We start from the raw sequence: 14,037 nt of genomic DNA, 5'->3' as shown, positions 1-14,037 counted from the left end.
GAATTAGCTGATCGGCCTCCTACTTTCTTTTCAGCCTGAGATCATATATCTGTTATGTGAATGAATGGAGGCCACTGATGGATGGGGCCCTCCCTCAGCCGCCATTTTTAGAGTGGGCAGGCAGATGATTGGACCTGCATATAGATATGAAATGTTCATATTAACCTATTGGACATCTGTGCTTATTACTAAAAAGGGGAAAGCAGTCGGCACTCCTCTGGCAGAGTCGTGGTGCACGCGTCCAGGGTATGAAAAGCCCACTTACAATATGGAACAGAAGACCGGCACTTCACAGGTGGAATCTTCAAACTTGAAGATTCCACCTGTGAAGTGCCGGTCTTCTGTTCCATATTGTGCTTATTACTAGGTGTTTGTATGTGATGTTCCCAGTAATGGATTCTGGACAACCCTTTTAATTAACTTGTATTATCTATATTTGTTGCGTCAGGTGGTGGAGAGGTTCAGATGCACTTTACTTCCCTATATACCATCAACAGGAGATATTCACCAGCGCTTTGTAGTGCTTACTCCGCAGACAGTTTACTGGTTCTGTCTGGGGCACTTCTCCTAGTGGCTGTGCTTCTTCGGCCTCTTTCAGATGAGTGTCGAGTGTTGAAAACACATTCCGCCTTGGAGCGTGATTTCCCGTTATGGACCTTACTCGTTTCATAGGATTGCATGGCATTATGATATTTTATAATGCTGTGTGTCCCTGCCTGATGTTACTTGTACAGAATTATACTGACCGCATTAAATACAGGTTGATCAGGGACGCACAGCATTATAAATCCTCTCACACTCAGAATGGGAACTCGCACTGCCACACGTAATGGGTTTCTCGCATTGAACTAGCTAGTCTGTGTCTGGCCTTAGAGTGCTTTCACACATAGGTTTTTTTTGTGTTTTTTTTGCACCTGCTTTTGCTGCATTTTTTAATGCAGTAAAAACACCAGCTCCAGATGTTAGCTGAAGGTCTATGGGAAATATGAAACACTGGACCCTTTTGTTGCCTTTTTTATTTTTTTATTTAAGGGCCCTTAAAAGGGGTTTCCCAGTTTTCTCATATTGCTGACCTATCCTCAGGATCATCAATACGAGATCAGCGAGGGTCCAACTCCCGGTACCCCCACTGATCAGCTGTTTGAAGAGATCATGGCGCTCATACTAGTGCCACATGCTATTCCGTGTTTACCTGCTCGCAGCCGACATTGCAGCAGTAACGCAGTGTAATTACAGCTGCTCTGTGCCATTCACTTCGGACAGAACAGCTGTAATTACACTGACCGATGTTCATGATGTAGCTGGCCTAGGGTAAGCAGCAAGGCACTTACAGGAGCGACGGGGGTGTTAAATAACCCATTTAATACAAGGCACTTACTAATGTATTGTGATCGTCCATATTGCCTCCTTTGCTGGCTGGATTCATTTTTCCATCTCGTATCCAGGGATTATGACCACTTCTGCAGAGCAGATATGAGGTGGCCGAGATGAGAGCTGCTGCGCATGTGTTTCAGTGGGCACTTCCACTGCCAGTGCTCTTTCCTACAATGTGCAAGCACGACCACCGCTGCTGGTTTGCATGCTGGTCATAATCCCTGGAAACAAGCAGTGTATAATGTGTTCAAATGAATCTAACCAGCAAAGGAGGCAATATGGTCAATCACAATACATTAGTAAGTGCCTAGTGTTATCTTTCTCTACATGATAGTGAGATAAGCCCTTAAAGAAAAATTATCATAATTCTGGAAAGGAGCCTCAAATCAACAACAGAATAAGTATGTTAATCAGGTGAAGCACAGCTATGTTTATGTGTATGCAAACAGTTTGATAGGGAGGTTACTGGTGATGGCTTCCCTTTAGGTCTGTACTTAAAAAATGACACTACTTTGCAAAAATGCACTTCATTGTGTATCAGGGCATTGAACCAAGAACTGGATTAGATTCTAATTCTGCATTTGGCATGGAGGTAAAATCCACATCACAGTAAGAAAAATGTACTGTATGTAAAAGACACTTAGAAAATGTTATGCACATGTATCTGAAATAATCAGTGCAGAGTATATAGCGGATTTATGCACTATTTTGCCACATTTTTTTTAGGCCAGAATTCAGGCCATTTCTACAGTGTAATCTTAGTGCCGGGCACATACGGTCCACACGATATCAGTGGTCCAGCGATATTTCTATCTATACTGCTCTGTAAGATTCTTGCTCCTGATGACACGTGGGGCGCTGTTCCCCGCGCAGAAACGTGTCGAGCTTAGACAGTGTAAGCAGTTTGAACAGTAATGAGTGGTGTGTGTACTGGATGGGTACATGAGACTTAGTACCACCAGGTCCAACGCCAGCCCTTGATGTAGCGTGGCCTCGTTCATACTAGCACGGACTGCATGCTGTACAACTGTGAGCGGCCGCAGTGGTAGTGTTTCATAAAAGTGATTTGAGGCACAGCTGATGGGTCAGACTTTCTAGGTGACCATCATTACATACATGTGCATTTTTTCGGATGCTGGATGTGTGAGAATTGTTTAGACCTCTCACTACTATAGGCATCCTTGTTCCTGCACAATACTTGGGTCAAGGTGCCCTGATTTTTATTATAATATTTAATAATAAAGTATTTTTAACGTTCTAGCCAGGCTGAATCCGGACCCATTCACTTCAATGGGGCTGTTCAGATGAGAGATGATTTTCATGCATCACTTGTGCGTTGCGTGAAAATCACAGCATCTTGTATACCGGTATTCAGCATTTTTCACGCAACGCAGGCCCCATAGAAATGAATGGGTCTGCGTGAAAATCGCAATCATCCGCAAGCAAATGCAAGTGCTAGAAGATGATAGGGATAAAAGCAACCCGGACCCAATTAAAGTGTATTCACTGTATTATTTTCCCTTATAACATGGTTATAAGGGAAAATGATAATATTCTTAATACAGAATGCTTACTAAAATGTGGATTGAGGCATTAAAAAAATTTACTCGCCTTATCCAATTGATCGCGCAGCCGGCATAGTCTTCTTGCTTCTTCTTTCAGGACCTGCAAAAGGACCTTTGACGTAATCGCTGTGACGTCAGCGCAGGTCCTGCTGAATGAAGATAGAAGATTACGTCATCAAAGGTCCTTTTGCAGGTCCTGAAAGATGAAGAAAGAAGACATGCCGGCTGCGCAAGCAACGGGATGAGGGGAGTTAATATTTTTTATTTTATTTTTTTAACCCCTCAAGCAACATTTAACCATGTTATAAGGGAAAATAATACAGTAAATTGACTTTTATAAATTTACTAACTTCATCTCCTAGCAACCATGCGTGAAAATCACACTGCATCTGCACTTGCTTGCGGATGCTTGCGATTTTCACGCAGACCCATTCATATCTATGGGGCCAGCGGTGCGTGAAAAACGCAGAATATAGAACATGCTGCGATTTTCACGCAACGCACAAGTGCTCATGTGCACAGCCCCATTGAAGTGAATGGGTCCGGATTCAGTGCGGGTGCAATGCGTTCACCTCACGCATTGCACCCGCGCGGAATTCTCACCCGTGTGAAAGGGGCCTTAGTGTTCACATTTTACTTGTGTCGTTTATGCTTGCCAACACGGGGAGTTCATCCAAAAAATCTGTATAATGTTCTACTTGCTTTAGCATCTCTTGGCTTAAAAAAGGCCAAAAAAGAGAAAACGGAACCATGTAAACTCTATTTTAGTTTCCCATCTCTGTCAGTGTTACACAAAAGCCACCTGGCTCTATTCAGCTGTGAGGAGATGGTGCTCATTGCATTAAGTAGACACTAGGTGGCAGTATTCTTTTTACTCTGCGGGTGTTTTACAGCACATTAGATCAGAAGCCATTCTCCATCTTTTAGTTTTTTTACGTGTTGCATAGTTTATATAGTTCTGTCGCTAGATCTTGGTCCAAGAGCCTTTTTGTGACTTGGTTTCTTTTATTAATCTACTATTCATTGTGCGCTTGATATTTGATACTACAAATTGTTACTGCCAGATCAGACTTACTGATGCATTGCTTTACCATTTATCATTTTACTTTTGCCTCTTCTAGCGGTATATTTGTTAAAGGCCATGGCTCTGTGTGGTAATGCTTCCATAGCACTCCTCTCCTTTTTGTTCCCAGTTTGTTTGGTGAGACGTACATGTATCTCGGCAGACTTTGATGTGGCACAGTGAATCATTTTATCCTTGATCTCGGCCTGAATGGAATATCCGTCCTCAGACAGAAGGAAGTTCTTAGCTTCAGGTTGTTTCCGGCTTGCACGCTATGCTTCTGCCACGGCATACAATCACTTTCTTCACCATAAGCAGGGCTCTATTAATATGCACAACATGAGCGTGTTGAGGAGAAGGTTATTAGAATGCTAGTTTGTATCCTCCAGTGAATGAAATGATGTGTGATTATGAAGTCATCAGGCATGGACCAGTAAGACTCGAGAGAGAGCCTCCCCCCTCGAAGGTCCTTAGGGTGCCATTGATTGGTGACCATGTGTTTGTGCCCGATAGACTGTGAAATGGTGTGTTGCTACACGGCTGTGCTGCACCTGCGCCCCACCGAGGTGATTGATTGGTTTGGTCATGTGGAATGTTCCCATCTGGTCCTCAGTAATGTGTTTTTTTTTTGTTTTTTTTCCGCCTTTTCTTCAGCGAATAGCAAGTGCTTGCTGGATAGTTAAAATAAGCGGTTAGGGAAGCTGTTGAAGGCTTTCCTCCTCCGAGCAGGGACTTGGACGTGTTTTCTTCCGGCCAAGGAAGATCTGCAAGAAAATCCTGTAGGGCAAAGTTAAATCAAAGCTAATCGGAACTGCTGGCAGTAGCCTGTAGTATGGAAAGGAAAGAAAAGCGCCTGCTTTCCAGAGGGCTCCCGTGGCTCCATCTGATGGAAGCCTTTATTTCTTACCGATACATATCATACGCAGTGTGGTGAGGGGCGCAGTACAGTGATACTGGGCGGTCTTGTTTGATATTTCTTAATCTCTGTCCTTTTTTATAATTGATCTATTCATTGCACCTAATGACTAATTACACATCAGAGCACATCAGTGGCTGCATTCATCATTGTAGAATGTAATAATCAATGGCATTTCAACAAAGGAAAAAATAAATATGCAAATAAGGGCTCATTAACATTTGCATGAGCTGTTTGAATAATCACGTTGCTGACAAGGCTGTAATTAACAGAAATTGATGCTGAGTTCAGGATTTGATAGTGTGTTTTCTCAGCGTTTTATTGTTGTCACTGTGGGGGTCGAAATGAAGTTCTGCTCTACTTGTACCTTGACTGAAGCCTTCCGCCACGCGCTCTGCCAGGTAGCAGAAGTCCCTGCTGCTGGCGGTTAACCCTGCCTGTGCCAGTCGGCATCCTGTTCTTTTCGTTAGCCGCTAAGAAACTGTGGGTGCAAAGGAAAACTGGCAACCAATCGTGTGATGCCTTTCATTTTCCAAGAATGAAAGGTAGGAGCCAATTGGCTGTTATAGGCGACGCCACCAATTTTTCTTTGCGCCAGTTTTGATAAATCTCCCCCTCTGTTTTAGATTTTTATTTTTTTGCTTTTACGAATTTTAACAAATCTATCTTCTACCTGCTGTGGGCGTGTGCGTTCTGATTCGGTGCGTCTCCTCGACAAACCTTTGAGGTTTTTGAGCTTTCCTCTGTTATGACATCATCAGTGAGCAGCACATTGATGCCTACTAATGAGAGGCATCAGGGAGCTTGAGTTTCATGAACTGCTTTGCCTGTGCTTCAGGGCATGTGTATATTAATGAGCGGTGCAGAGATAAGTAGCCAGATCACATACAGCAGAATGATGAATACTAGTGACACCCTATATATTCCTGTGCAGAGGACATTTTAGGTGCAACAGAGCCAGCGCTCCATTGTCAGGCTGTGTTTATTGTAATCGAAAATTGTGTGACGTGGACGATATCAGCCCGGATCGCTAGACTCCCCCATGTTCCTCCTCCTTTTCCTGCCCGGCTTCCTGTTTTTGTCATGGATATTAACTGAAATGCACCAAACACAATAAAGCTGTTTATGTCAGTTTTTTGGATGACTGCGAGTGCTGATTATAACAAGTTTAAGGAATTTCTTTTGTCGGATATGCACCCGTGCCATATGGCTGAACATGGAACATTAACTTGACAGGGATAATGGATTGTGCTATATGGAGATGATTTCGCCTGCAGCTTCACTATAACTCACTGTGGTTGGGGATCATAGGTTTATCGGATAGAAAGAAGAAAACACCCAGATGGATTTACTTTACATAAAACCCCACTTTTCTTTTTATTTTGTGTTTCTAATTAGGAAAAAAAAAAGGATATCTTTCAGATAGTAAAGTTTGAGCAGGCGTTGCAGCTGGCAGGCTTGTTTCATATCCATTTCATCCATCCAAAAAGCTTGTGAGCGCCCCCTGCAGTTGTATGAGCAGTAAACATCTTGGATATTGATCATGTTATTAATGATAAGGATTGATTCGTCCCTGCTTCAATGTATCAGGAGAGTTATACAGAAAATGTTGAGCCCCCCGCCCCTCTCTAATAACCGTGCAGCTCCTGATCCTAGACTGTTGTCCAGGACTAGTAAAACACACTACTGTTTTTTTTTCTTCAAGAAACAGTGCCACACCTGCCCACAGATCGTATCCGGTATTGCAGTTCTCCATTGAAGTGAATAGGGCTGAACAGTAATACTGGGGACAACCTGTGGACAGATGTGAAATTGTTTTTGAAAGAAAGCAGTCATGTTTTACTAATTCTGAACAACCCCTTTAAAGGCACCCCCCCCCTCCCCCCAAACCACCATCCGATAACAGATTCAGTGTAGAAAGAACGTTGCATGCTGTATTCATTTGACATTTAAGAAGTCATGGGGGCAGAGCTGCACCTCGCAACCATTTGGCTTCATTGACAGGCCTGGTGCATCATCACAAGTCACCTTCAGTAGCATTACACAGCAAAGTGAGGACATCAGTCAAACCAGGAGGGTCACCAACCATGGTGACTCGTGAGGGGCTATTCTACCCCATGACTTCTTACAGGTCATTAGAATACAGTGTTGAAAGGTCTTTTTTTGTATTGTGCTGAATCCTTTAGGCCTCTTCGGGATGTGTAGCGAACTCATAGCATCAGGACTGAATCCTGGCCCATTCATTTCAATGGGTCTGTGCACATGTCATCTTATTTTTTACGTGTCATCTCTTCGTTCAGGAAAAATCCCAGCCTGTTCTATATTGTATGTTTTTTACGCAGTCCTGGCTCTATAGACGTGAAAGGGGCTTGAGAGAAAAACGGAAGGCATCCGGTTGCAATGCGTTTTTCACCAATGGTGGCCAGGAGATGTAGATGGTTATTCTTCAGTTTGCATCCGTGCTGAAAAAACGCACACACTGAATACAATAGCAGAAAAAACTGATAGACTTTGTGTGCAAAACTTCCCTGAACGGACCCTGACACAATCCGTTTCACTCGGTGAAAGCCCTCCAGAATATAGAAGGACATCGTTGTGAACCTCTTGCTGCTTATGACTAGGCAGCTTAAAGGGGTATTCTGGTTATAGGGAATCATTTTCTATCTGCAGGATATGGGATAACTATCAGATTGGTGGGGGTCCTACCACTGGGACCCTCACTGATCATGAGAATAGCCCATGGGGCCCCACTGAAATGTACTGAGCGCTGTACTCGGCTATCTCTGGTGCTCCAATAGAAATAAAAGGAGCAGCAGCGTGTTTTTCTGACCATCTTCTCCATCCAATTCAGGAGGGCTCCATGGGCACCGGGGATAATAGGGGATAACATAGGGGATAACTTTCTGTAACTGGAACACCCATTTAAAGTAAAGAGGTGACCGCTTTGGTGGAGATGAGCGAGTGGTGATCTGTCTGTGGAGTATAGACTGTTCTCCCCATCTCTGGAAATTCTTTTATCCTTTGGAGGTTAATAACGAGCTAAAAATCTTGGAGTACACTGCGTGCTTATTTCTTGACTCCTCCACCAGCCATTTGCGTTTTCAGGTCTGGTATTAGAAATAATCAATGCAGCAATTAATTTTTAATGGTTTTAGTTACAAAAGGGGCTTGTGTTCTGTGTCTGCCACACTGCCGAAACCCGGTCAGAGGCGAGGACCCCCTGGAATACATAAGCTCCAGCTGCATTTGCCATCAGACTCTGCGTTTTTCCTGTGAATGTTTGTTTTTAGTGTCATGGAAACTGTGAGTCAAAGAATGGATATTCTATTCATGTGGGAAATGAACAGCTCCCTGTCTACGGCTTCAGCGACTTCCGAAGCCATCCTTAAAATAGACCCTGTGACTGCACCTCTGAGGCTCCAAACAATGGAGCCACCCAGTGACCTGCATTGTACATACATGGTCCAGTCTACCTGGATGTCTGAGCACAAATTAGAGAGCGTTAACTCTCAATTCATTTTACAGGCTTTTTATCCATTAATAAACCTTAGTGTCTGACATGGACTTTAGCTGACTCCACTGTGAGCCATTGAAATTGCTAATAAATGTATTGGCAGATCATGTGAGGTGTTTAGTGAGCCTACATGCCTTATTTAAAGGGTTTGTCGGGGTTCAGAGCTGAACCCGGACACAACCCCATCTGCACTCATTCACCATGAATGAGTAGAGCATCAGCTTTTTATGCTCTGATGCCCTGTGCTGAATCGCGTAGGGAAAGGGCTGTTTATTTACCTTTTGACACTGCTAGGCGGAGGATTCCATCTAGCAGTGTTCCTGGTGACATCACTGGCTCTAATAGGTGGACTTTAGCGCAGCCATTAATGCCGATGATGTCACTGGGCTCACTGCTAGGTGGAATCGTCCAACTAGCATGGCCATGGAGAGCCTGGTACATCATCGGATCTCACGAGAATTCACTTTATTAAAAATGATGAGCTGTTTTTCCTGCACAGCTTTGAGTTTATTCACTAGCAGGATCTTTTTTTTTTTTTTTTCCGGCTCCATCATGGGCTCCTTATCTCTCATCTCTGACCTTATAAACACTCATTAAAGCTCAGTTCTTATCTTATTGATAAGAATGTGGCTTAAATAAAGCCTGTATTATAAATGCCGATTGAGCAAGCGATTGTTGGAAGGAAAGCTTTTCCTCCTGGCATTCGTCTGCTCGCTAGTGGCAGAGACCGCTGCTATTACATGCAGCAATCTCTTGCGCAGCATGGGGAGGAGCGATCACTATGCCATTACTCGTCCCCATGCTGTAATAGTGGGTTGCTGGAGGCAGATCGTAATTAGACAGCACTATCTGCCACCGGCAACTGGTGATTTTGAAGCATTTGCTCATTCATCGGGCAATCAGTGGTAGTATTGCACAGAGAGATGATTGCTATTGAGCATTCATATAAACACTCGGTAGCGATCATTGGTAGGTGTAATACAGCCTTAAGTGTTTATGTCCTTTTAGTAATTTAGAGATAAGTGAAATCAAAAGTACCAGTCACACAGCTAGAACTAACCTTTTGTGACAGAACGGCTCAATATTTTTAATAAAGACTATTTGAAAAAAAGATTTTTAGCCCAAAATGAGTTAAATACAATGTCCCGAAGTTGTACATAGCCTTTAATGCAGAATGTCAGGTTGAAAGATTGTGACTGTGAAATGTTCATATTGCCTTTCCCCCACACTGTTGTACTTAGAACTCAATAATAGTCCAATATACAGTAAGCCCTTAAAGAGGACCTTTCACCTGGAAAAACAATGTGAACTAAGTATCCTGACACATACAGCGGCGCCCAGGGATCTCACTGCACTTACTATTACCCCTGGGCGCCGCTCCGTTCTCCTGTTATGTCCTCCGGTATCTTCGCTCAGTAAGTTATAGTAGGCGGTGTCTGCCCTTGTTCTGTGGGCGTCTCCTTCTCCTAGGCTGTAGCGCTGGCCAATCGCAGCGCACAGCCTGGGAGAAAAAAACTCCCAGGCTGTGAGCTGTGCGCTGCGATTGGCCAGCGCTACAGCCTAGGAGAAGGAGACGCCCACAGAACAAGGGCAGACACCGCCTACTATAACTTACTGAGCGAAGATACCGGAGGACATAACGGGAGAACGGAGCGGCGCCCAGGGATAATAGTAAGTGCAGTGAGATCCCTGGGCGCCGCTGTATATGTCGGGATACTTAGTTCACAATGTTTTTCCAGGTGAAAGGTCCTCTTTAAAGAGGACCTGTCCCTTCTCCTGACATGTCTGTTTTAGTTACTGCTTGTATTCTCTATGTAATATCAATTCTGGAGCATCTTTTCTGATGTATTTATCTTATGTTGTTCCTCTAGTAATTGTACTAGAAGGTTTTATGAATGAATTGCCAGCAGTATGCAGTCAAGGTACAGCTGGGTGTTACCAGTTGGGTGTGTCCATGCCCAAGCAGTGGTGCCACTGCCATAGTGTGCAGAGATGCTCACCCATCTGAACCTGCAGTCTGCTGGCAATTCATTCAAAACGACTAGTAGAAATTGTTTTAAAAAAATAACTGCCGTAACAGTCATAAGAATAGATGCTCAAGAATTGTTATTACATGGGGAATGCAAGCATTCACTAGACAGACATGTCAGGAGATGGGACAGGTCCTCTTTTTAAGCGCCATCCAGTGACAGCCCAAGGTAGCTAGCATATTGGTCCACATGTGCACCTAAACATCAGAAATTTTTAAAAAAATTGGTGCATCTAGTATTATAAATATATAATGCGTCTAGCATGGAAGGGGCGTGATCTACCATGCAAAATTTAGTTCTGTAATTCTGTCTTAACATTCTGTTGTAAAATAACCTAACCAATAGTTGGTATAAAGTTATACAAAAGTGTCTATCCCTCCACCGAATGCATCATCCATTGTCCGGCACAATCACGGTGATAAATTTGGTGCATGTCTAAGCCAGGCTAAATCTACACAGTCTTTGGGATTAGAAATCTGCCCCAGTGTGGTGTAAGTCTGTCTGTGCAGGGGATTTGGAGCTCTGTTATATTTAGAAATTAATCATCGCCTAAAAACAAGATGATAAAGGTTGGGGTGCAGTTTAAGGCTGAGGCTGCAAACAAATCACTCTGAAATTGCTTTCCACGGCGAATGCATTGAGTAGCTTGATTTTAATTTTTTTTTTCCTCCAAACTGGTACAGCCAAGTGAGTATTATTGGAACAATTAATTAGCTAAAAATAAAAATTTCAGTGCATACTCTAAGTAGGTAGTGTTTTTTTAAAAATGTATTTCTAGATGCGGGTTGACGGGCCGAACTGGATGGACAAATGTCTTTTTTCGGCCTTATGTACTATCTTACTATGTTACATGAAAAAACCTGGCCAATAAAATCGCCATGAAATTTCTGCTTTATCTACAGCAATTAAATCACTTCACCTAGTCACTTGGCTGCAGCAGTTTGGAAGCAATTTTCAAGCCGCTCAACGCATTCCCTATGAACAATTTTATTTTTTTTGTTTTTTGTAGTGTGACAAGTGTAGTTGTAGCATCGGTCTATGCTTCGCTTAAAGGGAACCTGTCACCGGGATTTTTTATGCATAGAGCTGAAGACATGGGTTGCTAGATCGCCGCTAGCATGTCCGCAATATCCAGTCCCCCCATAGCTTTGTGTGCTTTTATTGTGTAAAAAAAAACGATTTGATACATATGCATACATATGACTCAGATACATATGATTCCTCTCAGGAACAGGACTCATCTCAGGTTAATTTGCATATGTATCAAATCGGTTTTTTACACAATAAAAGCACACAGAGCTATGGGGACTGGGTATTGCGGATGTGCTAGCGGCCATCTAGCAACCCATGTCCTCAGCTCTATACCCAAAATGCATGACAGGTTCCCTTTAAACATAATGACCTGAATGATTTTTACAATTCTACTTTCCCCGCTCCCCAGCATCCGCATCGCTCCTGGACCCCATGCGGCCGCCGCATTTCCCTGGTCACTCCCTGGGTTTGGATAACTCCTTTAACTATTGTTAACCTCTTTGTGCCCTCTTACGTAATAACAAAAAACCAAAACTATTACAATTCTAATCATCCCCTTTACAATTTTACATGTAAAAATATAATGGTTGTCGCTGTGTCCAGAAATGGTGAGCGCCATAACAAAACAAATGGTGAGCTCCACAAGATTTAATAAAAAGTGATCAAAAAGTTGTATGAGGTGTCTCTCTTAATAAATTAGTTTGATCTCTGGTGTCAGAAACAGAAGTCAATTCACATAAAACTTTGTTCTAATACTGTACAGAGCAGAAGCCGATCCCGAGTTCGGGAAATGGTTTTAGCTGTTTTTTTTTTTTTGTTTTTTTTTTTAGCTCTGTACAGTATTAGAATGTATTGGCTCTGATGAGGCGAAGTTATTGCTTCGCAAAGTCTTGTGACTTAATGGGACAAAAAATTAATAAATTAGCACTGACCTGTGGAATACAGTAGGCACCTACAGCGAGAACGGTGCAGGGAAATTAATGGAGGGCACTTTGCGCATGCGTAGCCGCCCTCCATTTCAATGGGGCTGCCGAAAATAGCCGAGCACTTGCTCAGCTATTTCTGTCTGCCCCATAGAAATGAATGGGAGCAAGGGCTGTGCGTGCGCTCCCATTCATTTGTATGGGAGCAGCGCTTGGTGATGGACGCACCCTGGGAAACCCGGGGCCCTCCAGCCACAGCTCTCCCCGCTCCGTTCTCCTTGTAGGTGCGGGACCCAGCTTCTTCTGGGGCCATCACCCGGAAGAACAGCATTTTCCTACATCCACAAATATAAATTGAATGTTTGATATGGAATGACTTGTTATTTTTACTTTGTAACAGGAAACGGACTTTGTGCTGAGGACTCTGTATATAGCTTATTGATAATTTGTATTCTACATTAATCATAAAGTGCATCCTATTTATCCAGGCTCCCTCTACCATTATCACTAGCAGACCGCTGTTAATCCTGGAAGGGTATTGATTGGTGGCTGCTGGCTGTGACAGGACGACTGGACTGAGTTAAGATGGGGAAGGAGATGAGATAAGGACTTGGTTAGAAGAGTGATTACAACTAGGGACCTTCTAATCACTGACCTCTGTAGGGATCCTCTAGTTTATTGCTAATCTCACTTGCACTTGCCATTTTCCTCTGTTGCTGCCTCATCGTTCATAGTCGAGTGAGTAATTTGGCATGGAGGGAAGAAGAGGGAGGGAGCAAGTCCAGCAGCTGTGCTTGTTGTTGATGGCTAAACATTTTCACTGTAGCCAGCAGCATGCCTGGCGCAACCATTAGCTAATGCCACTTAAATGGCTGTGCGGAAAAGAAGATGACTGTGTATGCAATAGTCAGATAGTAAAGGTAACTGTGCACCTAACAGGGGAATCGTTATCTCCCATGCATGCTTTAAGGACCCCATACACATTCATTAGCTGTCAGACGAACAACTCCCCCCCCCATACACCTGCAGTTTAGGTTCACTCAAAGGTGTATGTGTATTCAGTGGGGGAGAGGGGAGAACGCCGCTGCCAGACACTTCTGACAGCAGTTTAGTTTAGTGAAGAACAAAAGGATCAGGGGGAAAATATTCATTTTGCCTGATCTTTCTGTCCCCTGACATCCTCTGTCATAGTAGAGTTGAACCTGCCACATTTGGCGCCAGTCAATCTAATGGGTGTGAGGAGCTCCTGACTATTCCTGACAGATTATGTCGGGGGAGAGAAATATTGAGTGTGTCGAATTTTAATGCATCATCCTTTTTGTTCTCTGGGGACGTGACATTATTCTCTCTGCCTATTGAAAACATATACATACACTTGGCAGCACCCATTGTGTATGTGTGTGTGTGTGTGGAGGTGATAGCTGTTGCCCAAACAAGCAAGTGACCGACAGCCATTGAAGGTTTATGGGCACCTTTTACTCTTCCAAACATTCATACTGTTACTATAGGGAGATGAACTGCAGTCAGACGCTTCTGCTGTGTATTCCCCCATATAATAATATCAGACTGTGCAGGGACTCAATCCCAACTGGTAACACTCATCTGGACCTTCTCTGCGAA

General features: G+C 43.4%; 1 protein-coding gene across 7 annotated transcripts in view; it reads left to right on the top strand.

Annotated features, from left to right (window-relative positions):
- The window catches only part of TCF12 (transcription factor 12), a 171,948-nt gene that overhangs the window by 81,338 nt on the left and 76,573 nt on the right, over nt 1–14,037 (top strand). Inside the window, exon 1 of one of the 7 annotated variants that reach the window (XM_040413905.1) lies at nt 13,646–13,650. The exons of the other annotated variants lie outside the window; for them this stretch is intronic. Coding sequence (XP_040269839.1) covers nt 13,647–13,650 — 4 coding nt within the window. The 5' untranslated portion in view covers nt 13,646. Of the gene's footprint in view, nt 1–13,645; nt 13,651–14,037 lie in introns of those variants that run through there. 7 annotated transcript variants of the gene reach the window in all.

Source organism: Bufo bufo, chromosome 1, assembly GCF_905171765.1.
Source record: "Bufo bufo chromosome 1, aBufBuf1.1, whole genome shotgun sequence".
Lineage (NCBI taxonomy): Eukaryota > Metazoa > Chordata > Amphibia > Anura > Bufonidae > Bufo > Bufo bufo.
The sequence above is the reverse complement of the archived record's forward strand: the minus strand, read 5'-3'. Positions and strand labels throughout refer to the sequence as shown.